Genomic DNA, 24,221 nt, shown 5'->3' on the forward strand with positions numbered 1-24,221 from the left:
CCTCCCAGTGGACTTCGTTGAAATCTCTTGGCGAGTACATTACTGCAGCTGTGTTCAGCTCAAAACACAGCTAAAAGCCAAAGTTCAAAAAGGGAGTAGGGACTACATACTATCATTACAAGTGACTTGATTTGACATTATGTTCCTTCAAAATCAGGAACAGGAATTGAACACGGTCAGAAGAGTACTTCTGTTTTATTGATATTTTATTATTATCTGTTTTATCATTTCTATTGTTAAAGACGGCATGTCAGACATGCACATGGACTTGGCTCAAGGTTTGCCCTCTGTTTGGAACAACTTAAAGACGTGTGCCATTCTTTCTCAGAAAGTCAGCTTGATGCCAAACATATTTTAATGCTGATAAGCGGTGATAACAAAATACCCAATTTGATCGGAATGCAGCCCGAGATAAAAAAAAAAAAAAAAACTAAAACATTTCAACACACCAGAAACACAAATAAGAATCCAAACTGTCAGGAAAGAATCTGGTTTCTTTGTTCTTGTAGAGTTTCAGGGTATGACCACAGATCTATGACATAACATACCACTGATGGCATTAATATTTTCTTTGGAAAAGGACTGATTGCAGTTTTAGATTATCTGTTACTAACTTGCATACTTTTAGAGGAAATAAAACCTATTCCAAGTATATAAACATTGCTGTTCATTTGTAGGTGAGTAAAGTGTAGTCCAACTCATTACAGGAAAATGTCATGTGTCTTTGAAGACAATTTCAGTCTGTGATCTGTTTTTCAGTGATGCATTAACTCAGTGTATAATAACCACACAGGCTGAAATATCTCAGCATCTATTGATTGCCATGACATTTTGTGCAGACATTCAAGGTCCCTTGCAGATGAATCCTAATGACTTTTGTACTAGTGCCACCATGAAGTTCACTTTTGTGGTTATGAGGGAAATGTCTCAACAACTATTGGAACAGTGAAATTTGGAACAGACAATCATCTTCCTTTCAGGATATACGTATACTGTAATAACTTTTCAGCTAGTGATATCATCTGGTCAACATTTTCATTTGTCCAATTCATTGGTTTGTGACCCAATACCTGCAAAACTAATAACATTTCCATCAGCCTTAGGTGCACTTTGTGTTTAGTGCTTATAATAATATGTTAGAACCAGCTAAAGATGGTGAACATGGTAAGCATTATACCTGCTAAAAAACAAAAAGTTAGCCTTGTGTTTGTGAGCATGTTAGCTTAGCATTTAGCTCAAAGCACTGCTTCAAAGCTGCTAGCATGGCTGTAGACTATAGTCTTGTTTTTAATGTACCTGGTGGATATAAAATTGCAGAAATTAAAATAATTAAATCTATTCTTACTGTTATTCACTCAGCTACTATTGTTAGTCAACTATTAGTTATGTGACCACTTCTAGTAATAAAAAGCCATTGAACACATTCAATTATTTGTCTTTTGTAGGCCTACAATTTATTCATGCCAGACTTATGAAAAGTAAATACACACAGAACACTGATAGGTTTCATTTACACCTCAAAAATGCATTACCGCTGTGCAGAACTGATCAGTGTGAGCAATGGTCTGCAGCCTGTTGTCGACGCTAAGTTTTATGTACAGTAAAGCATAAAGAAAATGTGTTTATACTCTCACAACAGAGAGTTAACATCCTCCCATAGGGAATACACAGCATTTATTCTGATATGTGTCATATATACTTGTAATGCCCATTATAATTCATTGTTGTATGTATTTTCTTCATCTACTTCTATTTAAACCATTAGTAATTGTGTAGGTCTTGCTCAAATATTACATAATGGGAATAATCAAATTGTGGTATGAGGTAGCAAAAAGGGAGAGTTATTATTTTGTGGGTGTCATGTCAGCACCTTGTACACCCATGAACCTCTGAAGTCCATGGTAAACAATACCACAACTAAAACAGATTTTTACAGTTTAATTCAACCTGTTGTGTTGTTGTTTTTGTTGTTCTGGCTGCCTCTCTCTTTGACAGTAGAGCCAAACCACTGATATCAAGTAGAGCCCAAAACAGGCAAAAAAATCATAACGGTAGGCCACAACTAAAAATACCACTAACAAGGTGGCATATAACAATGTGCTTGAGATATTGCTGCAGGAAAAAGTCTCTTTCCACCATGAAACATTTCTGTTGATGCTTTCCTGTCCACCTGACGCTGGCAGAGCTGCAGCTGTGTGTTGGATGTCTGCACTCTCTGTGTCCTCGTGATGGTCCTTCAGATGGCTCAGGTGCTGGTCTTCATCCAGAGATTCACTGATGGGTGGCATGGGTGTGGACACCAGTTTGCTTCTGCTTACAGAGGGCCTTTTGCCCACACTAAAACCTGTATCTTTGTTCCTGTCTTTCTGGCCCTGTGCCCCAGTGTGAACGGCCCTCAGACAGTGCATGTACAACTCCACCTCGTCGTCTGAGTCGGACTCTGCTGAAGCGCTGTCGTGGCTCGTTGGGTCGCTTTTAGGTTCATCTGTAAAAATGCGCGAACCGCCCTCCGCAGCGACAAGTTCGTTTTCATCTGTCGCAGCTTTTGATAGGTCATGTGTAACGTGCTCGTTGCTTTGGATATCTTCCTCCTTGTAAAGATGCATTTCAGTTGGGATGTGTCCATCATTTTCTCTGTCTACTACTCTCTTGTCCTGCACATTGTTCACCAGAGCAGATAAACCATCCTCAACCTTGTTTTGTGTATTGTCTAACCTCTCTTCAAAACACCCCACTTCATTTCCCCCGTCGATTATCATGGTCTCTGACTCTGCATCTGCAATCTCTGACCCTCCTGTTTCAGCAACTAGAATTTCCTCCTTGTAATCTGGATTCTCTTCTTCTACATTTAGCTCCCTTGGTTTTACCTTAACCTCCCACTCCACACTTGCTTCATCGTCATTTATCAAGTCTATTTCCATTTCTTCCTCCTCCTCTATCTTCTCTTCATCTTGGACATTTGTCTTTTCAATACTGACCTCTTGTATCTCTGTAAAGTGTTTTTCTTTCTCTAACTCTGACTCCTCTTGTTCCTCTCTTTTCTCCACTTCAATCTCCTCAGCCTGTTCTTCCTCTCCAGCTGTCTTTGTGGCTTGAACGTAGTCTAAATCGTTCACGTCTTCCCTGTCTTTTCCAGCCACAATCTCCCCAAAGTCCTCCTCTCCAATCGTGTGCTCTCCCTCTAAAACATCTGCATCCTCAGCCTTGTTCTCTGTTTTTAAACTTACTGCCTCACTTTCCTCTTCTTCTGTTAATATGTTTTTCTCCTCTTCTTCAACCATCATTTCCCAGTTTACCTCAGTAGTGTCTGCAAAACACAAATTCTCCTGTTTTGCGACAGCAGCTTCCATTTCAAGATGCTCTGTTTTTTGTGTGTCTTCATCTTTGAGCTCCGAGAACGTGTCACCGTGTATGTGATTACTCATCGTTGCTTTTGTTGTTGACTCAGCTACCTCACCAATGACCTTCATTTCAGCAGAGTGTTTTGTTTCATCTTTATGCAAGTTGTTCACCAGTTTCTTTCCTTCTTCCACATTATTAGTTTCAAAAGATATCTGAGTTGCTGTGACGTTCTTTTCCTCCACAATCTCAAAACTAGAAACGTAGCTATTGTCAGTTCCTTTTGCAGCTGAATTATTGATGTGGTCAGGATTCAAATCACGGAAAGCTTTATCCTCCTCTGTAATGCCACTGGTTGATGATATGGTTGCTGTTTTGCCGACGTCATCATTGTTGTTTGATTCACGTACGCACTTACAGTCGGTTGCTTCACTGCGGCTGGTCTGTTGGTCGGTCTCGTCATCACTAACACGCTCTGATACACTCTGAGAAGGTTGAAGTGACATAAATGAGGTTTCTAGACTGGTCATGACCTCTTGTGTTTCACTTTGTGCAAGGGTTTCATCTAGATTAGTTTTAGTTTGTGTACATGTATGCTCTGGCAGGTCATGAGTGAGATTGTCTTCCTGCGCTTCTCCCTGGAGATGTACATTCTCAGTGGGTATATGTGGATTCAACAAATGTGTATTTAAAATGTTTACAGCATGTGCATGTATGACTGTGTCTCCTGAAATAGTTTTTGGAACCTCCAATGTAGTGCGTCTCTGGTCTGAATGTATAATATCATCTGGATCCTGCAGTGTTTCTGCATGGTGCAGGATGTTGTTTGCTGTCACACTCAAGCTTGTTTCTTCTTCTTCAATGGCAGTGCTATTTGTGGTGGCATCCAAGCATTCTTTGTTTGATTCCTGGGTCTCAGTCACATTTCCCTGAACTTCGTCATCATTAGCGTCTGTACGAACAGTGCAGTTAGTAAGTGCGCTTTCAGTGTGAGTGTAACTTTGAGTTGTAATTCCAGCATTCAGTGTAGCTTGTACTGGATTTGCCCAACCGCTTTCACTTCCCAACCTGCCAAACACCTGATGATACAGTGGAGCCACCACGGTTCCAAATGTGAAGCTGCTGGTCTGGCTAACGAGGCTTTCACTGTTCACTACTGAAATAACTCTGTCAGCTGGTTCAGCTGTAATGTCGCATTCCTCAGCGTTTGAGACGGACTTGTTGATATTTTGGCATTCGGCGGGAGCAAGTTCATCATTTGATGGGTTGTCTAAAATATCTCTGGCACTCTCACCTCCTGGTAATGTGGCTGAGTCAGCCAAATTGATGCTCGCAGATTCCTCTGTCTCGTTGTTAGACGTGCAGTTGTGTGCTGGTGACGTATCATGTTGAACATCAAGGAGAGGTTCGCTGCATGTTTCCAGTGATTCAGAAACAAAGTGAGAACCGTCTGATTTACTGCTCCCCTCAGGAAATGATCGCACATCTGAGTGCTTCTCCTCCGGGGTTTCTTCTTGAGCTGCCTGTTTTGCTTCTGGAGGTGATTCATCTCTTTCAGTGTCATCCGCTCCACCCTTTGTCTGAGAAAAGTAGTCCCTCACCCGAGCCATCCGTGCAGCCTTTCTGCAACGTCTTCGGCTGCAGTTCGGTCTGTTCTCGGTCTGTCCATCAACAACAGGGAAAGATTAATTTTAGTTTGCTCACACAGTAGTTATGCTGTTTCACAAAAAGGGAGTGGGGTGACATTTAAACACACACACACACACACACACACACACACACACACACACACACACACACACACACACACACACACACACACACACACACACACACACTTCAGATTAAAGTATATCCTTCACTGCATTTTTGTTTAATTAAATATACAAAGACAAACAATTAAAATAGTCTTAAAATAGCAAGCATGACAAATTATGAGACACTGAGGAATTGCAAACAGCATGTACTGAGTGTCCTTTAGGTGCACAGTACATGCTGTCACGCTGCTACTCAAGTTCTGGTTCATGTGATATTCTCTCAGAAAGTGCACCAGGGGTCATGTTAGGTTTTCTGTTCCTTCTGATACCTCATAGACACACTATAGTGTATTTAAGTCCACCTTTCATAGCCAATAATGCTTGTCAAATCAAGTTTGAAAAAGAGAGATTATTTAAACAACCAAAAATAATCTAAGTCTTGCGTCTGATGAGAAGGATTTAGGATTTCACACCAGTTAGAGAAAGTCTCAATATTTGACTAGGAAGTCTATAGGCAAGCCATAAAATGTATAAATAAACTGGACTGGCATGATTTGTTTTTTTAACTAACCACTAATTTCTTTCGATCTTCCTCTGATGTTCCTGACTGGCCATCAGAGATTTGCTTGGCTTTCATAGTGTCCACTTCCTCTCCATGTTGTGACACATCTGGAGAAAAAAAACTGTATAAATAATTAAATGTATCTTGAGGTGTTTTTTTTTAAATTCACAATTACTTTCTTCATTTCCCAATCAGCAAAGTAAATATTCACCTGGTGAAATGTTTTTCTGAGCTGAATCTTCCATTGCAGACATGTTTTCCACAGTGGAGAAGTTCTGACTGTGAATCAATAAAATTGTGATCAGTCAGACTTCTATGTGACTATCACCAATCAACAAACCACATTAGGCGACAAAGTGGAGATAAATTAATCCTTTTGATTAAAAGATTATTTCAAATAATTTTGCTGATGGTGTTTGATCATAATATTCATTCAGCAATAATATAGAGGGTTTCCACCAGTTACGTTAAATAATTAGCTTCAAGCTTAAGGAAAATACTGACCTCACATAGTATACGTATACATAAACCTGATTGGCTAGTTTATCCTTTGCTCAACAGGTTCAACAGAAGCCAATATTTTTTAAATTGCATGGAAGAATTTGGCCAGCCTGCTCTCCAACCTTTGGCACAATTGGCTTTTCTCCTGACCATTGTGTCTAAAAACATCACCAGTGTTGACCTTTAAAAATCCCTATCAATGATCCTCACCTGAAAGTCTTAAGGCAGCCTTTTTTGTTCACATTTTCCTTCTGTGGCTTCTCTTTCCTCTCTTTCACTCTCTGGTGACAGAACAGCACGTAGTTCCTGTTGTTATTGTTGGCCCAGAATGTCCCCACCGCAGTCTCATATCGCAAACAAAAGTCAACTCTGGCTCCCTGCTCCCCGAATGGAGGCACGAGGGTGAGCTTAAATGAGAAACTGTCCATCAGACTGTCACTGGAACCAGGCATGTACTCTGCCAGGAGGTCAAAGTGGCTTGACCATGAGTCCAAAGTGGTTCGAATATATACCGCCTTACTGAAAGAGATGTTGAGGACACGGATCACTCCTTTAAGTATTGTGGTCCCTGGAAGTAACTCGATAGCCTCTAACTCCAATTTCTGCTCCCGGACTTTGACAAACAACTCCTTATTAGACAACGGAAGGGAGAAAGTGAGAGGAGATAGGAAGTAGTCCTCTGCATCTCTACCTTCACCCTCAGAAGAGTCACATAGTGGCAGCTTGGGTACATCCCAAGTGTCAAACTCCTTTACATGCACCAAACTGAGGCCTTTGGCATCTGCAAAGGACACTCTCCTGGAGCCAGACAGGGGCGGCTCAGGCTCTGAGTCCTCGTCACTGACAGAGCTCTTTCTACGTGGGAGAGGAGAAGATTTGGGCCTGATGCCGTTCACCACCTCATACTCATCATCGTCCACGTCCGAGGAGCTGAGGCCTGGCACTTCTAAGAGGTTACAGGCCCCAGAAGGTCTTGCTTGTCCCACAAACTCCATGGGGCTCCCTGTAGGAGAGTCAGCAGGAAGTGAACTGCAGTGCTTCTGCTTCTGGCAACTGACATCGAACATGCTCTGACTTAACAGATGGAATCGAGTTACAGATGACATTGTTGCAAGGGCCAACACTATAAATAGGCCAGAAGGGACTTAAACTATGTACAGTAGTCTAACCTCAGGAGGAGAGAATATAATCCTGTTGCCTCTCTGCGTGTGAACATTTGCGTGATATAACCAATCATATAGATTGATAATTATCTACTTTTCTCGCTAGAAAACTTCTCCAACAAAAGTACAGTGTTGTGGACACTGTCCTTATGTAACCCTAGTAATTTCACCCGGGAGAGTTGTAATGCTGTTTGTATAACAAGCATGAGATTTACCTTGGCAGCTATTTGTGTTTTGTTGCTTTTGGCCCACAACGGCTCACATGAGGTCTAAAACAGAACAAGTGGCCTCTGCATACTGTTTAGGCTTCCAAAATAGGTTCCACTGACCAATCGCTGACTCTCTGATGGTGCAATAACTGTGAAAGTATGTAAGAAACAACCATTCCACATAAGCTCATTCTTTTTTCTGCTTATTAAGATGTATCTTGTGTTTGTACTACATTTCCTGTGTTTATCTCACAGCTGTGACAAAGTGGCATGTCCAGCTCCAGCCACAACCAAAGCGCTTAGTCCGTAATCTTACTTAGCAAATATAAAATACATATTTTAACAGTGAGTAAGAGTCACAATGCTCTTACTCACTGTTAAAATATGTATCTTACCTGAATAATGGTGACCTCCCCGAATTTGATATAAACAGTATAAAAGCATGTCTGGAAGATAATAGTTTTGTCCAACAGGGAAGAACTAAACTGGATGTGGGATCTGATACGGACAGGAAGCTCTAAAGTTTACTGCAGTGCTAGGACTTGTAAGTAAAATAAACAATGAATACAGAGAAAGGAAGAACAAGACAACATCTCACAGATACTTCATACAACAAAGAAGAAAAAGCGGTATGTGGCTTCATAAATGCGTCTGAGACAGAAGAGAGCAGCAGAGAAATGATTGCACAGGGAATGGCTGCAACAATGGCAGATGCTGTCAGTTCCTATGAGAGCATCCTCACCAACCCAGCTCATCCACCAGACAACACGAGCAGCTCCGCAGACAATCCCTCCTCAGAGGACACACAGCTCTTCTCAAAGCCCTCGCTCTCCTACATTGCCCTGATTGCCAAAGTCCTCTTGTCATCCCCCTCCCAAAAACTCAACCTGGCGTCCATGTACAGAGCAATGGAGGAGCGGTTTCCCTACCTCAGGAGCCGGGGCCGGAGCTGGAGGAACAGTGTCCGACACAACTTGTCCGTGAACGACTGCTTTGTGAAGGTGAGCCGCTGCGAGGACGGTCGGGGCCACTACTGGGGTGTCCACAAGGCTCACCTGAGAGACTTCCAGCAGGGAAACTTCAGGCAGTACAGGAAGGTTAGGGGGAGGAGGAAGAGGGAGAGACATGACCAAACGGCTTGGACGGAGACCAGTTGCTTCCTGGGAAGGTTCTATGAGAGCAGATCTTTGGGTTGTGTGGAGCCACAATGCCCTCTGCAGGAACAAAGGAAATATCAGATGAGTTCTTTGGACTGGAACCAACCTCGCTATCAGCCTTGGAGCCTCAATGCATGCTGGGTACAATCTCCCAGCTGGATGAGACATTACTATTTCCCAGAGAGGCTACCTGACTCATATGACAGGGCTGCAGCTGGGAGAGGGCACGGCAGTCAACCCATGACTTCCAGACTGCGCTGTTGGGGCATGAAAGAGGCATATGGAGGCAGGTCCATGACACCACCAGTGCAAGAGCTCAGGTTCCCTGGCTGCTGGTGTATGTCTCCACTCATCAAAGAGTTAATAAAACCTTTACCTTACAATGTCAACTTTTAATTTCATCCCTGAACTGTCTTAAAGTATTATAATGAAAAGTAAAACAAGATGAAGACTAAATGGAAATGTTTTTTTTCTTCTCCTGTTTCTGAATATACAGAAGAAATGTACATTAGTTATTTTCCCAATAAAAACTGGAGGGCAGATAAATACTAATCCAGTAGGTGGCAGAAAGTTACCTTGGTAACAATATCTATAATTCAATCATTAATTGCTCTGTCATGCTTTAAGACACGTTTTGTAGATAGAACATCTATTTTATCTATATATATTTGGCCTCTCTTCTCAAATGTCACTTATATAAATGCATCATATCTAAAGTTACAGCACTTTTACACACATTTACATGGTGTCAATAGTTTCATCCTTAACATGCGTTACATTATTGTTGTGTAGATTCAAAGCTATGCCATGCTATTTCTTCATTCTTATGCCACGATAAAAGAGAAAACCTTAACATTGTGTGTATGCAAATAATGGATTATTTGTTCTTTACCTCGATATTTCTCTCGTCTCATCAAAGTATAATTACTCCTGATGCTATATGGCAGCCTGACCTTTACTACTCATCATCTTCCTTCATCATGTAGTTGCAGTCTGTAAAACATTTTGCAATAAAGAGCTGACATTACAAGAAGCCACTGTAGGAGTGTAGTATGCTTAACAGAAGAAAAGAAAGAAAAGAGCAACAAAAGAGCAAAAACCAACATGTTTAAAATCATGAAGAGGTGTAGAACTGTCCTGTACAAAGTTGATTACGTCAGAGTCATTTCAGGTATTGTTTGTCAGTGTAGCTATGTTGAAGTTTTACACTCTAGGGTACACAGCATTTATCAACAGCCAAAATTAAAACACTTTCATTTGTTTTAAACAGATGTACTGATATGCTATTCAAATAAAAGTGCTGACACCACTGTAAATAGCACTTTGATAACAGTTTGACAGTTGTGTAGCCGCAGCGTTCTTTTTGTTGTTGATACTGCATATCTAAATAAAGTCACAGACAACTACAATTGTCTTTTCTCAGAGCAAACCATTTGTTTTAATCATGAAAGACAATAAATGATGCTTGTTTTGAGGCATTTTTTATTGGATTTTGTATGTCTATGAATATCAACAAAGAAAAGCAAATGCCTACAAAAATGGATTCTTTCTGCGAAATAATTAATCAGAAAGAACAACATCATGTTTTGTCTATATAATATGTCAAAATATACATTATATTTTGTATGATTGCAATGTAGATGTGATGTTTATTAATCCAAAATATAGAGGACCTTTTCAAGTCAAGTAGATGTTTATTTGTCCCCAGAGGGGCAATTTTATTTATATAAATGTTAAAAAAGAAATCAGCACTACAAATGTGGAGACACTCAGGTAAGCCCTGTTACTTTTAAGCCCAAAATAATAATATAAAAAAAAGCTCTGGCTGATTTTCCTGTTTTTCACATCATGGTAATCAACTGCTATTCTCACTGTCTAAGGCTGACACTGTGGCTCCTCCCACTCAGGTAGACACACAAGTCCATCAGTTTTCTCCCATCCTCACTCCAAACTGCATGACTTGGAGACATCAACTCTACCTTGCTGCTCTGAATTCGACTATTCACCTCAACGGTATGTAGCTTTAATACAGTTCTGACAGAAATAGAGACGTCAGAGAGCTTTGATCAGATTTTACTTCTTGTATGTTTCTAAGAATAAATAGCTTACTTAAAGTTAAATTCCTATTTGTGCTCAATTGGTTAATATTGATATTGTATTTTATAGCTCTCTTGTGTTTATATGTAGGGTCTTTTTTTACCTCTTAGTTTCTTCTCCATCACTGCCAAGATAAGTTAAGAGTTGGACTTGAAAATCTCCATGTAAGCTTTACTGGATCATCATGACCTGCCAATAAGAAGACACAGACATATTTACTGACTATATATTGTGTCAAATAACACTGATTTGAGAAAGGTGATACTGTATGATAATGTCCATGTCCAACACATCAAAACATATTTAAATGCATATAGACACTTTCAAGTAAGAACCTCCTGTAAACATACAGTACGTGTATGGCAATGTTATTAGCGCATGAGGTCTAGATGATTTTAATGTCCAGAATTTGGTATTTTTAAACGTTTTTTTGATACTTTTATGCTGTTTCCACTCACATGCAACTAAATTCTTACATGGAAATCACAGATTTATTAACTCTATCTAGTCTGTAGTTTTGTAAATTGCCATCTATATAATTTCATGGATTTGAATCCTTGCATTGTTCATTTCAATTGTGCAAAGGATCGTTTTTTACTGCATTTTTGTTTTATTTCTCTTTGTTTATCCTATTAGCCAGCACCTCAAAAAGCATGCCAATCATCTTTGGTATTTTCTTTTCTTGTCATGTCTTTACTACAAAGCCAAACAAAGGTGTAATTTAGCAATGCTGCTGATCTGTATCTCAGTGTGTGAGTCTTATATCTTATTTTGTGTTGACTGTTTTCTTTTAGGAGCTGAGCTGGTATGCCTGAGTCTCCTCTCAGTCCCACGGCAGCCCGTCAAACCCCAGCCAGCAGCCTCCTCAGTCACACAGACATCGGTGCAAGAGAGAGAGTAGCTAATGGGGACTCCTGCAGTGGAGTGAGTGGTGAAAACTTGCAGAGTCTCCACCATAAACAGGTATATTCATCCTACTCCTCAACCTCCCCCTCATCCTCCTCTGCTGCCTTCGTCTCTGCTTCCTCTTCATAAGCGGGAAATAGAACAGTCTTAGGCAAACAGATGTCAAGAGAAATACCTGCATGCCAGCTCCATATTGGACGTCCTCTGACAGGACACCAAACCCGGAGCCTGCAGCTCTGTTGACAGTGGTAGGGATTTCATATGAGATCTGATCCGGGTTGGGAGTTGACACGCAGAACTCTGTTTGTCCTTCATTATTAGTTTGTGAGTCAGAGCCAAGGAGGAATAATTGTCCACAGACCTAGGCCAAACAGATGCAAGTGAAAGGCAAATAAGCATGACCCAACATCATTTTATGGTTGTCTGTTGTGATTCCATCTCTGGGAAGCTTAATCTAGGGGATCTATGAAACAACAAAATAATGAACGCCTGGTCAACGCAATTTCCTTCAGTCTGTTGTCCCGTCTTGTCAGTTTGGTTTGCTCTTATCACTTAATTCACTTAAGTGCGCAAGGTGCTATACTTGTGACCCTAACAATAAAACAAAAAACGTTGCCAGTATACAGTGGAAAAGGGTCTGCTAGCTTTGTCTGCAACCACATGAGCAAAATATTTTTTTGTAATTTTTGTTGAAACATGACTATAGTATAGGCCTAAGTGACTTTGTCATTATGCCACCAATGCAACGTTGCCTGTCTGCCAGAGTGTGATTTCAGATTTCAAAACATAATAATGGCTTGTGATATGAAAGTTTTTCAACCCAACAATTTTACAAATGAAGACTATTTACTGTGAAGACTGGTTTTCTCTTCTAACAAAAAAAGGGACATCCATCAGTAATGTATTTCTTCCAAACACCTCGAATGGTTACCCAGTGATTTGTAAAGCATGATAATGAAACTAGCTGTATGTCAGTGGCTTCTTTAAAACTACATACACTAGAAGATTCAGGAAATATCCAAGAAGTGCAAGACTATATGGCTGCAACTTGCAATAGTTTTCATTATTAATGAATCTGTTCAGAGTTTATTACAATCAATCAATAAACTATAAACAATCAAATTTATCTCTTTAAGTTGCTTGTTTTGTCTCAGAAAAGTTGTTGGAGAATTTAAGAATTAGGCCTATGTGGTGCATTGTTAATTTTAGCAAAGGCACTTTTTTTATTCCCCTCACATTTAGATAACTTTTTGGTGTGTAATTAAATATTGCAAATAGTCGAACAAATGCTGCACATTTTCTGTTTATTCCACCAATACTTTCTCTGTCCTAATCTTTTGTCTCCGGTTCCTTTAGTCTAAAAATCTATTTAATTTGAATACAAACAGAAAAGCAGCAAATCTCCACATTTAGAGGCTATACATGCTGTAACTGCAAAGTCTTTAAATTTGTCACATTTTTGTTGATTGACTTACCAATTAATCGACCTACTGTTAAATAAGACCAAATCCTACATGCCTACAAGCAATGCAGACTGTTATACCTGCTGTGCCAAAGTTAAACTAATTTCCACTGTTCTAAACTTTTTATAGAACAGTGGACATTTTTTTCTTATCAGTCTAGTCGAAACAAAGGAAGTATTATCTCAAAGGACTGGGAAAAAATTGAAACACTTGAGGTCCCTGATGTATTCTTCTTTCATTACATCCTGCAAGCCGCTAAGATATTACTCCAATATAGACTTATAAGACTTCACAGACACCGATGAAGAACATCAGGTCACTGCCCTTATACAGTTGACAATTGACATTTTGCATGAAGAAAATAAGAGACATTGTTCAAACAATACATTATATTTCCCCCAACAATCAATTGACAACATTATTATTATTATTATTATTATTATCTTTAGCATTGTTTGTAATACAACATGTTGGATTTGTAAGTGTTGTTTCTTAATGCTTTCATGTTGATGTTACCTCTGTATGAATACAAAAGGAGACAATCACTCTGTTATTTGTCACTCAATCAGTAACAGTGCAGATCAGTTATTATTCTGTGCGTGTTTGCCTTGATTAATACCCATACACTTCTATTAGGAGTCACAACAAGCATGTAATTGTGTTGCTAATTAACTGGTCAGCCAATCTCCCATCTCATTTAGGGTCAATGACACAATCCAGCATGATGATGTTCACAAAAGGTTGACAGCACTGTTTTGTAATTGGATTGGAAAGACTCCTATTCAACGGTTATTATTACTGTTTAACACCTGACACTTGCCTTCTCACTCACTCGTCCTCTTGCCTTCACTCTGTAGACTGTGGTCCTTTAACGTATTATCCTTCCTCTTCTTCGTGAAGGTGTTTGTGGCTATGATGGCTCCTCAGCAGATGCAGCAGCTCCTTTCCTCCAACCAGCTGCAGGCTCTCATTCACCAGAAGCAACAAGCCCTTCTGCTCCAGCAGGTAATTAATGCAATATTAACACTACTAATAATACACTGTATTCTGGTTTACTGGACTATAGCCCACCTTTGCAGAATAAAGTTTGAGTTTTTCTTATAGCCTATTTATAGGACTGAAACTACTGTAACTAAATGAGTGAAGGCAATATGTTAACTTTAGCCATAAGCGAGTAGATAGAGATAAAGATAGATATGTTACTGTAACATTAGCTAGTTAGCCTAGCTAGCATTAGCTGTTAACCTTCCAAGGTAGCCACATCAAGTTAAGCACATTTGTTAGCTAGTCTGTCAACTGTCTCGTTGGGTCTGTCAGCTAGTCAAACTTATGAGGCATAAATAAACTAAACGAATAAATAGCTTGTATGTCTTTTGGTTAACATTAACTTAAGCTACTTACCTGACCTTCCAAGTTCAATTTATTGACATTGCTTTTCCATGACAGACATTTTTACTTGTCATAGCAGGAAGAAAACACAGGTATAATTAATAATAATGCACTACATTAAGCTTGACTAGTTTCAGGGCCCTGTCAGTAATTAAAAAAACAACAACACTAAAATCACTTAAATTCCAGCTTAAGTTCCTTTTGTCATTTATTCATTTAACCCAATTTGTTTGAGGTCCTTTGACTTCACCCCACTGAGGTGGTGTATCCCAATCATTCTGGCCAATGTTCTTGTCACTGTCACATCTTCAAACTAAATTGTAGCCTACCTCCTATCTCAAATTGGCTCATCATTGGTAGTAACAAAAGGAAAAACGTGCATGTAGGACCTCTCTAAAGAAAGACTCAAGGGATCCAGAAATATTTTTAATGTCGGTAATTTGTATTTGTACTGTCTCACTTACTTCATTGTACGTTTTTTTAAGAGTGAGGTGAAAGTCTATAGTAATAATAATGTTATAATAATGGCCCATCTCTATTTTCCTAGCAACATCTGAAAGAGTTTTACAAGAAGCAACAACAGATTCACCTGCAGCTGCTTCAACAAAAGCCCAGCAAAAAAGTCAAAGAGGTAAGTAGTTATTCATGGTCTGTTTTTCTTTAATTCTATTTATTTAGGTTTTCAGTGTGTTTAACTCCTTTAGCTCTAAAGTTTAGGATCAATAAAATATAATACATTAAATTACAATGTCTGGTGTAAGTGGCCTGCAAGTGACACAGATAATACAAACATAATTTAATAGGACAGATAGAGGAAGGTAGGAGATCCAACAGAAATGTTCAAAATAGAGAGAACATGTTTGTGTGCTTTGTCACTTGCTTTTGGGCTTTGAGAACAATGTTTTCTAGCTGAAGTTAAGTCATTTTTGAACGATGCCTTTACAGTTGCGGTATATGCCACTGATTTTTATCTCAAGATCAATACATGGACAACTGCCAGGTGAAAAGAAAGTGTGAGCACTGAGCAGAATTTCACATGACTACTATCTCACTTTTCTGTGAAATGTTCTCTCTCGGTCCGCCAGCTCCCTGCACAGCAGCTTGTGTTCCAGCAGCTCCTCCAGCAGCAGCAGCAGCTCCTCCGGGTGCAGAGACCCATCCTGTCTTCCCCGGCCCTCTCTCCAGGTCACTATGTTTCATCTCCCTCAGCAGCAGTGTCTGTTGAAAGAAACGGTGATGTCAGCTGTGTCATTACCAGTGTACTGTGTGTTTGGATGGTCTCTACAGTATCTGTGTTTTTAGTGTTGTAATACAGAGAATGTTTGCAAATGTGAGGTTACAATTTACAGTAAGGTTACTATTTTATGTTATCATACCACTAGGATACGGACAAGCAAATATGAACATTAATCTGATTCTGAGACTTCCACACAACATTTGTTTCTCGTTGGTTTTACGCTCAGTTACATAACTGCACTAAACTCAAAAGAGACGATGATTAAAGTGAACCTAATAGTAGAAAACTCATCCTTATTGATCTTGTTATTGTTTTTCTTTGTTCTTTCTTTGTAAAGTGCCTTCGAGTACCCTTTTAAACGCGATATAAAATGAATGTATTATTATTATTATTATTACTCATATTCTAGCTGTGATCATTATTCCTAGATTACATGAGGTCATTAGAAAGAGTTGCTCTTCTCGTTTCTGCCCTCAAACTTTGAGGTGGGAATGAGTAGAAACTGTGTGAATGTGGAGCACAGACGAAAAAAGTGCAGGTGTGAAGAGCAAAAAACATTCTCATTATAAAGTAAATATCATAAATTTGGAGAAAAAAAAAGAAGATATAGCACTCAGATGGCTCTAATGCATAATATATAGATAATAAACCATCCATTATTTTTGCAGTTTCCTAAATCAACATGGAAAACCAAACACTCAGAACACACAGATTTGGAAATCTACAATATGTTTTTTTTTCTTTTGTGTTTTAGCTGGTTTTAGCCCTGCAAAGATGCAGCAGATATGGAAAGAGCTCACAAACGGAATAACTGAAGATAAAACCACATCGAAAGGCAATCAGGACTCTTCTGCTAACAACATAATGTCAACAAAAGTCACAGGGAGGCAGACCGGTGACCAGCAGTCGTCTTCTCCTCGCAGGGCACAATGGTACGATCTGTCTGTTTGGTGCTGTAAAGTGATTGTGAGAACTGAGATGATACTGCCTCTTTCTAAACATCAAAGACTTGTTATCTGTAGACATTTTCTTTCTCTCAAGTTGGCGGGTGAGCAGCGGTTTTGCTTTGGCAGCGAGACTTCACTTTTAATTCCCCTCGGGACGATATACTTTGTCTTGTTTGTTTGCTTTGTGTTCCACCACCAGAAGTGGTTCAGCAAAGGAAAAAGTTTACGCGACAACACGTCCCAAATCAAAAGTAAATTGTTTTCCATTTGTTTTTAGTGCTCCCCTCCACCTCTCTCTGTCATGTTCTGCTACCTGAAAAGAAAACCACACTTATATCTGTTTTATTGCTGCTTTGCTCTCGTTTTGTTGCTGTTGCCTGGGTGCTGTGCTTTTTAATCACGACGATACTTTGACTCTAGTGCTGTCAAAGCTGATCGCGCTGCCGCACACGCTCTCTACGGTCACGGTGTGTGTCACTGGCCCGGATGCGAGTCGGTGTGTGAAAACTTCAGCCAGTTCATCAAGTAGGTTTTAACTCCATCCTAATGCATGTCACTTTCTGACTCTAAATCTAAATCTCTAGTGAGCTTTGAAAAAAAAAAACAGTAGGTTAGTTAACACAACTTACTGCTGCTTTATTTCTGTGACTTAAAAGTAAGGATAAGACATAAAGGCTAAAATGGCAGTCAGCTTGAATTCACTGTAATTACAATGTATTTCAATGGTGAAAAAACAAAACAAACATGGCATATCAAAACATCCATAAACACTTCTCAAACCGCTCAAGCATAATCCTCTCCTCTGCTGTTGATGCATATGTTCAGTAAAGCATGCTTCAAATGATCTTCACTTCGCCAAGAAATCATTAAATGTATATGTGCGTGAGTGGTTTAAATAAAGTTTCCATAAATGTTTTGATCGAATTTTTTTTTTTTTTACCATGACTCTGGGTCACCATTGAAATCCATTGTAGCTGACTACAGCTGCTATCTCTGATACTCAATAGACAGATTCTCAGCAAAGTATTCCTTTAACGCCCTGTTGTGTGTTTCAGACACATAGGCAGCGAGCACACTCTGGATGATAGAAACACAGCACAGTGCAGAGTCCAGATGCAGGTGGTTCAGCAACTTGAGCTTCAGGTAGGAATGAGTCCCAAAAAAGATGCCCAACGGTGAAAGTTTGGATGTGAGCTAGTGTGGAAACTGTCATATGTGTTTGGGTCAAACAAAGGAATTTTGAGTCTGCTTTGCATAGGTGATTAGTTTGTATTGATTTAAAAAAAAAAAAAAAAAAAAAAAAGTCTACCCTGATATTTATAACAGCAATTATAGTCTGCAAAACTACATTGTTTTCCCCTGAGTTTCCCCCAAATTTCACCACCTGAACACCTTCTCGCTCAAGGTAAATATTCATGTAATGTTTTCCTTCCTGATGTTTGACACACCAAATGTGTTTGGTTCACAGCATTCCATCTCCATAACCTGTGTTCAGTGATTTTGAAGTGACACCATCCACTCTCTGATTTCTTCTCTTCCCTCTTCATCTCCATCTCCTTCAACAGCTCGGCAAAGAACGGGAGCGTCTCCGAGCGATGATGTCTCACCTGCATCTGCCATCTTTAGAATCTCAGTTGATCTCTGCACCCGCAAGTCTACAGTTGCCACAATCTGATACGGCTGCTGACCCACACGGTCTTCAGGTAGATAGTGTGCGGTACTAGCTGTGATGAACAACTGAGATAAAGTAAATGAGCCGTAAACTGTACAGCATTTCAGAGCTGTGAGCAAAACTCCAAATATGTGTATATAATATGTGGTGGAGAGTGAAAATAACACGTCTGGCTACAACCTCATCTTCTGCTGCACTGATGAAGATACCGCCAGCCTGTAATCAACCTGGTGAACGTTTACATTTAGATGAGTTGCAGAAATATGTTGGCATTTTCTTAGAAAGCAAAAAAAAAAAAAAAAAGTGTCTTAGAGGTACACCTAAGTGAGATGAAGGTCATATTAAACCCTGCGCAGAAAAATGATGCCAGATCGGATCACAAATGCATTTCTTGGAAAAAAGTTTTGTGCCTATTTACCATAACTCTCAGATTACTTTTACACTTTTGCCTTGTTGAGATCTCCATCCTTATTGAGTATGACTGACTGCAAGGTGTGAGTTCTGAGCGCTTTCTTTCCTTTCAGTGCCCAGCTGTTGGCACCAGATGGCTGCCATTGTGTTTCCAGACATCAGACATGCTCTCATAATGTGGAAGCTAATCAGATGTTAATCTTGCAAATATTGCACCATAATCACAACACTCACCAAACAATTTCACCCTATAATTAACAATAATTGGCTTCCTTCTTCTTGCGATATTAGTGGAATCACCTCTGAGGAGGCGAATCAAATCGCTCTGTTACACTCTGTTTAAAATCTCCCACTCTGTTTTCTTTCTCTGTCAGTCTTTTCATTCCACTGGCTCCTTTGTTAACTTGGATCACCTGCTTGTGTCGCTCTCAGCTCAGTTTAGTCGCCGGCACCCACAACCTGGCCTTGCCGAGCCCATCAGACTCCCCCCAACCTCTGGCCTCTGTCAGCACTCCATCCCAGGGGAGTGAAGAAGAGTGTGCTGGGGCCATAAGATGTCGTCATCACCCTTTGGTCTACTCCCTGTCTTCAGGTAAAACAAATACTGTAGTCACTTTTATGCTCATAAACAATAAATAGTCCATAGCAAATGTTCTACTCCAGTTTCTACGTTTTGTCTTGTTTCAGAAAATGAATATGAGCTTTACAAGAACACCGATATCAGACCACCTTTCACCTACGCAACACTGATAAGACAGGTACAGTCTATACAGTGGAATAGAAGTGATTTCTTTTCTTTACTTAACACATTGTATAGGTAACTCAGACGTCATATGTTATATTATTTAAATCACTTTTTGATATATGCTGTATTCAGATGCATCCAGATGTTTTCTCCTTTGTGATTTTTACTCTGCGTTGTCCTATTTTGTATTCCCTGGTCCCTAGAATGTGAACAGTGAGATAAAAAACCTCTCTATGTACTGTATTGCTATGTTCATGTTGATTGCCATATTTCATGCTCATTCTCTTGATCACCTGAAACAGCTGAAAACAACAGAAATTTAATTTGCAGCAGTTTTGATAGTCGATTAATCATGTTACTCAACTTTTCAAGCCAAAAATCCCCTGGTTCCAGTTGCTTGAATATATTACTTGCTGGCTCACTTTGTGCCCTATGATAGGAAACTAAATATCTTTGTGTTTATCAAAAAAAAAAAAGATTTAAATAGGTCAACTTGGGCTTTGGGCTATTTTCTTATGACATTCCTGACATTAATCATGAAAATACTTTATTGATCAAATAAACCTTTTTTGCAGTCCTACACTTGTCTTGTGTCGATGAAATGGTTACTGATCTTTTACCTTAAAAAAGGCGGTTGATTCATAGAATTTGAAAATAAAAAGACTGCATCAGAGTTTTGAGTGTGCAGCTGTCCCCTCCTTCCTTGGATGAGAAGTGAAAAAGCCAGGGCTTTAATTTGATCCTGTAATGTGCTACAGTTTTTCATTCTCCCCTCCATCTACAGGCCATTATGGAAACATCAGACATGCAACTAACACTAAACGAGATATACAACTGGTTCACACGGACATTTGCTTATTTCAGACGCAACGCCGCCACTTGGAAGGTATCACACCCCCAGATAATTAACTATGTGATCCCAGCGTGTGTCATACCTGATTTATGCAGCATGTATTCAGTAATATCTCCTTCACTCTGATTTTCTCTGGATCAGAACGCAGTGCGCCACAACCTGAGCCTGCACAAGTGTTTTGTGCGTGTGGAGAATGTGAAAGGCGCAGTGTGGACAGTAGACGAGGTGGAATACCAGAGGAGGAGATCCCAGAAGATCCCAGGGTACGATAGATGGCTTCCTGTTTATCACGGCGCTGGTATCAGGGTATCTGCATTTATTTCAAGTTAAATGATATTTAAGACATTTCTTTAATTCATCCAAGTCAATAAATTACTTTTTATTGGCAAAAAGCACAGAAGCAAAGACACTCAAGGCTTTCCCATCTTTGCTTCAGCATTCGACTACAAAACATAAGCGTCAGCTATTTAACATGCAAATAAATCCTGAATAATTGTTGTGAGATATAAAGCACAAGATGAAGAAATAACAAAACTAGAAAATTGTTTCTGCCCCAGATCAAATTTAAAATGTTCCCTTTAATTTCATAAACACGAAATTAAGATTTTTGAATGTGTTGTCATCAGAGTCGAAATAGAGAAATAGACAATATATATAGTATATACCTGTGTAAAGCACTGTCCTCTTTACCCTGTGTCAAAATAGGTTCCTTATTACTAGAGTATTGCACATGTTTGTTTCCTGATAATAGACCTCAATAAAGAATGATAAATATGACTGGACTGATCCTGTTGACGGTTTCAAGGCTCTAGTTCAAGGCTCTTTCCTGACTGTTTATGTGGCTGTATTATTTGTCATCATAACTGACCTTGCCTCCAACTATTGCTCTTAACCATGTGGTATTGATTTGCTTGCCATGAATTAGACATGGATTGTGTTCATTTGAAAATTCTGTTACCTTTGTTGCTCCGCAGGAGTCCATCGCTGATGAAAAATGTGTCCTCCAGCCTTGATTTTGGGACTGTTCTGAATGCCAGCTTACAGGTGAGAGGACATCTTAGAGTACACCTTCCTGATTACAGGAGTTTGAACTGGTTGAGGTCACTGTTTCTTCTTCTTTGTTCTGTAGACGGCGCTGGCTGAGGCGTCACTGCCAGGATTCAAGAAGGAGTGTGTGAGCAGAAACTCCACGAGTCAAACGCAGGAGAACATAGCAACAAACAGCAGCAGTAAACAAAACTTCTCTCCACGAGTCCAGCAGTGAGTTTTATTTATTGTGAACTCCGAAAATCTATTAAATTACTGATGTGCTGCAATAATTGATTGTAATGTTTTTTGTGTTGCGCCTCTTGCAGGTCTCTCTTCCTTAAAGGCCAAGCGCTGAATCTGAATGACCAAGAATCTCTGATGGCCACAGTAAAGCCAGCCATACTGCCGCGTGACATGAGTGAAGATTATGAAGAACATTTGTTTGACCCTGAATGACAAGAGAACGCTTTCAAACACTCTGCCAAGGCGAGCCCTCTTACAATGTTAATGCAGTGTGAAATTCTCACCAACATATTTTTTGATCAAATACACATCAAAATGGAGATATTCAGAATTGTGGTTCATCATATGGTTCAAATATATTATATTATATATAGAGAAATGTTCTGATTTTGTAGACATGTCTGCAGCAGGCCACTTTTTCTTTTGATATTTCAACCTTAAAGAAAAGAAAGTGGAACATAGTGCCACCTGTAGTACATGCAATGAGAAAGAAATATTACAGTTAAATAAGAGATTTCAATGTATTTAAAGCCAAACGATAATAAAAAAAGAATGTATGATCTTTTTTTCAAAGGAGACCTGGCCAAGAAAAGTGCATCATGACAAGAATCCAAACAGAGGAGAATGAACACAATCAAAAAGAAAAGTTGGGATCTGATAGTTTGGGGGAAACTGTGTATTTTTCACCATGAAGAAATGCCACACTTTCATGTAAATAATACAATCCAAAAGCTAAAGGACAGACAGATATTTGTTATAGTATGATGTAGAGAAGGAATGTTTTGTCTGTTTTTGTGATAGTTCAAAACACAGTGAATGCTACATTACAGCAAAGAGAGAGCTGTTTTCCGTTGATGAAATATTTAAACACATGTATAGTCTGTACTATGGCTTCTCTCTGTTGTCTTTGAAAATCAGCCTGCTGAAATGTGTTTTATCAATGTCTATTTGTCTTGTGTGTTTACCTGTTTCCCTGTGTGTAACTTATGTATTTAATACATCACTGTCACTGAAATAAAGATTCCAAACATTCCACTTTTATAACATTGTGAGGGTATTTACATTAGATGCTGTGTTTGTCTGTAACTGTATGCCCAAAGTGTCTGATTACAATGTAATAATAAATATATGTAAACCTGATAACTGTTTGTTTATTTTATCATTGTCTTATGGCATTAAGTGAACATTTGTACTCCACATTCAGACCAAATTTAAATGTATGCGCAACCCAGTAGTATACTTGACACCACATATGCTGCTAACCTGGCATGGTTACGCTTGGGAGAGTGTATGTTTGGTGAATGGAAATTTAAAATTTGGTAAATAAAAAAATGCTTTGTTTTGGGTAAATACATTTGTAATGTCATGCTAATGCTTGTGTAAGCAGCATAATACAGTAAATATAAACGTTTTTTCACTGAATGTCTAGCAGTAGCAGGGTCGTGTTCAGGTCTTTAGTTTTTTGGGTATTTCTAATACAAAATTAGAATGATCTAATCAAACTAAACTAAGATTAGATTATCTAATTAGATTTATTCACATAGTAGATATTAATAAATACAATCCATATCCTTCACAATATAGCTGCAATAGGCAATTTTGAAATGTTAATTTAGCAAGGTGTGTTTTAAACTATGCATGAATAAAGGTGCCATACCTTAAGATACATACTGAACATAATGCTACTAATTATCATATAAACAGCAGATTGATTTTTGAAAACAATCATTTCTAAACAAGTTTTGCTAATATTCATGGTTGTTTGTCTTTTGATCACTAAAAAAAAGCTTTTAGTTTATCCTCCTTTTTATCACATCATCACGTAAAATGCTAAAATAAAATAAAAACATGGATAAACAATGGTCCCATCCGCTGACAAACACCATGAAGTGAAGCTGTTAGTGTAGACTTTACCACCAAATACAGAACAAAGGCCTCCGATTTTTCAGCTTCCTGTTTTGACTAATGTCAGTAATTGTCTTTGCTGATAACGAGTTAGCTTTAAGTTTGCTGTTGCCTCCCAGGGCTTCCTTTGATTCGCTGTCAGCCTATTAGATGACATTTTCTTCTGACTGCCTCTCCACGCTGCGTTCACTGACTGAAAGTTAGCATGGTGCTCGACAACTTCAACAGCTTCACTTATGTGTTGCTTTGATGTGCCATATTCTCACTGTGAGGCGGGCAAGTCAACATGTTTTTCGACGCAGCACTTGTGACAGCACTAAGTCAACAGCCCGTCAGAAAGGGCTGGTCTCTGTTCATCTTCTCATCAGCATGTAATGATGATGCTGTCACCCATGTGTCCTATTTCTTCACAAGATCCTCATCTGTGGGAAAACAATTTCCTCATACAAAGATTTAAATGTCACTGACTGCAATTATATACTAATAATTATAATTAATGAATACATTGATTTTGTTTTGGGAGGTTGAAATACAAACTCAGAACTAGTGATTGATAGAATACTGTGCTCTCAAATTACGTACTTAACATTGACCAATAGTGTTTTACATAACATACATTTATATTTTACTGCATGC

The 24,221-nt window shown here is 39.1% G+C and overlaps 2 protein-coding genes across 3 annotated transcripts; one reads left to right on the forward strand and one right to left on the reverse strand.

Moving 5' to 3' along the window:
• Positions 1-1,428: 1,428 nt before the first annotated feature.
• On the reverse strand, positions 1,429-8,723 carry ppp1r3ab (protein phosphatase 1, regulatory subunit 3Ab). 2 transcript variants are annotated; one of them, XM_028586160.1, is made up of 5 exons: positions 8,461-8,723; positions 6,370-7,162; positions 5,870-5,937; positions 5,668-5,765; positions 1,429-5,000 (listed from the first exon to the last, which is right to left on the reverse strand). In XM_028586160.1, the coding sequence occupies exons 2-5, from the start codon at positions 7,152-7,154 to the stop codon at positions 1,938-1,940; spliced, it is 4,014 nt and encodes a 1,337-aa protein (XP_028441961.1). In that variant the 5' UTR covers positions 7,155-7,162; positions 8,461-8,723; the 3' UTR covers positions 1,429-1,937. The 2 variants fall into 2 exon arrangements, with proteins under 2 accessions (XP_028441961.1, XP_028441960.1); XM_028586159.1 differs by lacking the exon at positions 8,461-8,723 and having other exon boundaries at positions 6,370-7,621.
• Positions 8,724-13,928: 5,205 nt separating this feature from the next.
• LOC114560617 (forkhead box protein P2-like) lies at positions 13,929-22,820 on the forward strand. The gene is made up of 16 exons (XM_028586116.1): positions 13,929-13,942; positions 14,055-14,159; positions 15,091-15,174; positions 15,629-15,776; positions 16,535-16,712; positions 17,148-17,252; positions 17,783-17,870; positions 18,293-18,430; positions 19,243-19,402; positions 19,498-19,568; positions 20,340-20,441; positions 20,550-20,671; positions 21,383-21,452; positions 21,538-21,668; positions 21,764-21,923; positions 22,255-22,820. Exons 2-15 carry the CDS (start codon positions 14,067-14,069, stop codon positions 21,891-21,893), a joined length of 1,620 nt encoding a protein of 539 aa, XP_028441917.1. The 5' UTR covers positions 13,929-13,942; positions 14,055-14,066; the 3' UTR covers positions 21,894-21,923; positions 22,255-22,820.
• The last annotated feature ends 1,401 nt before the right edge of the window (positions 22,821-24,221 follow it).

Source organism: Perca flavescens, chromosome 8, assembly GCF_004354835.1.
Source record: "Perca flavescens isolate YP-PL-M2 chromosome 8, PFLA_1.0, whole genome shotgun sequence".
Classification (NCBI taxonomy): Eukaryota; Metazoa; Chordata; class Actinopteri; order Perciformes; family Percidae; genus Perca; species Perca flavescens.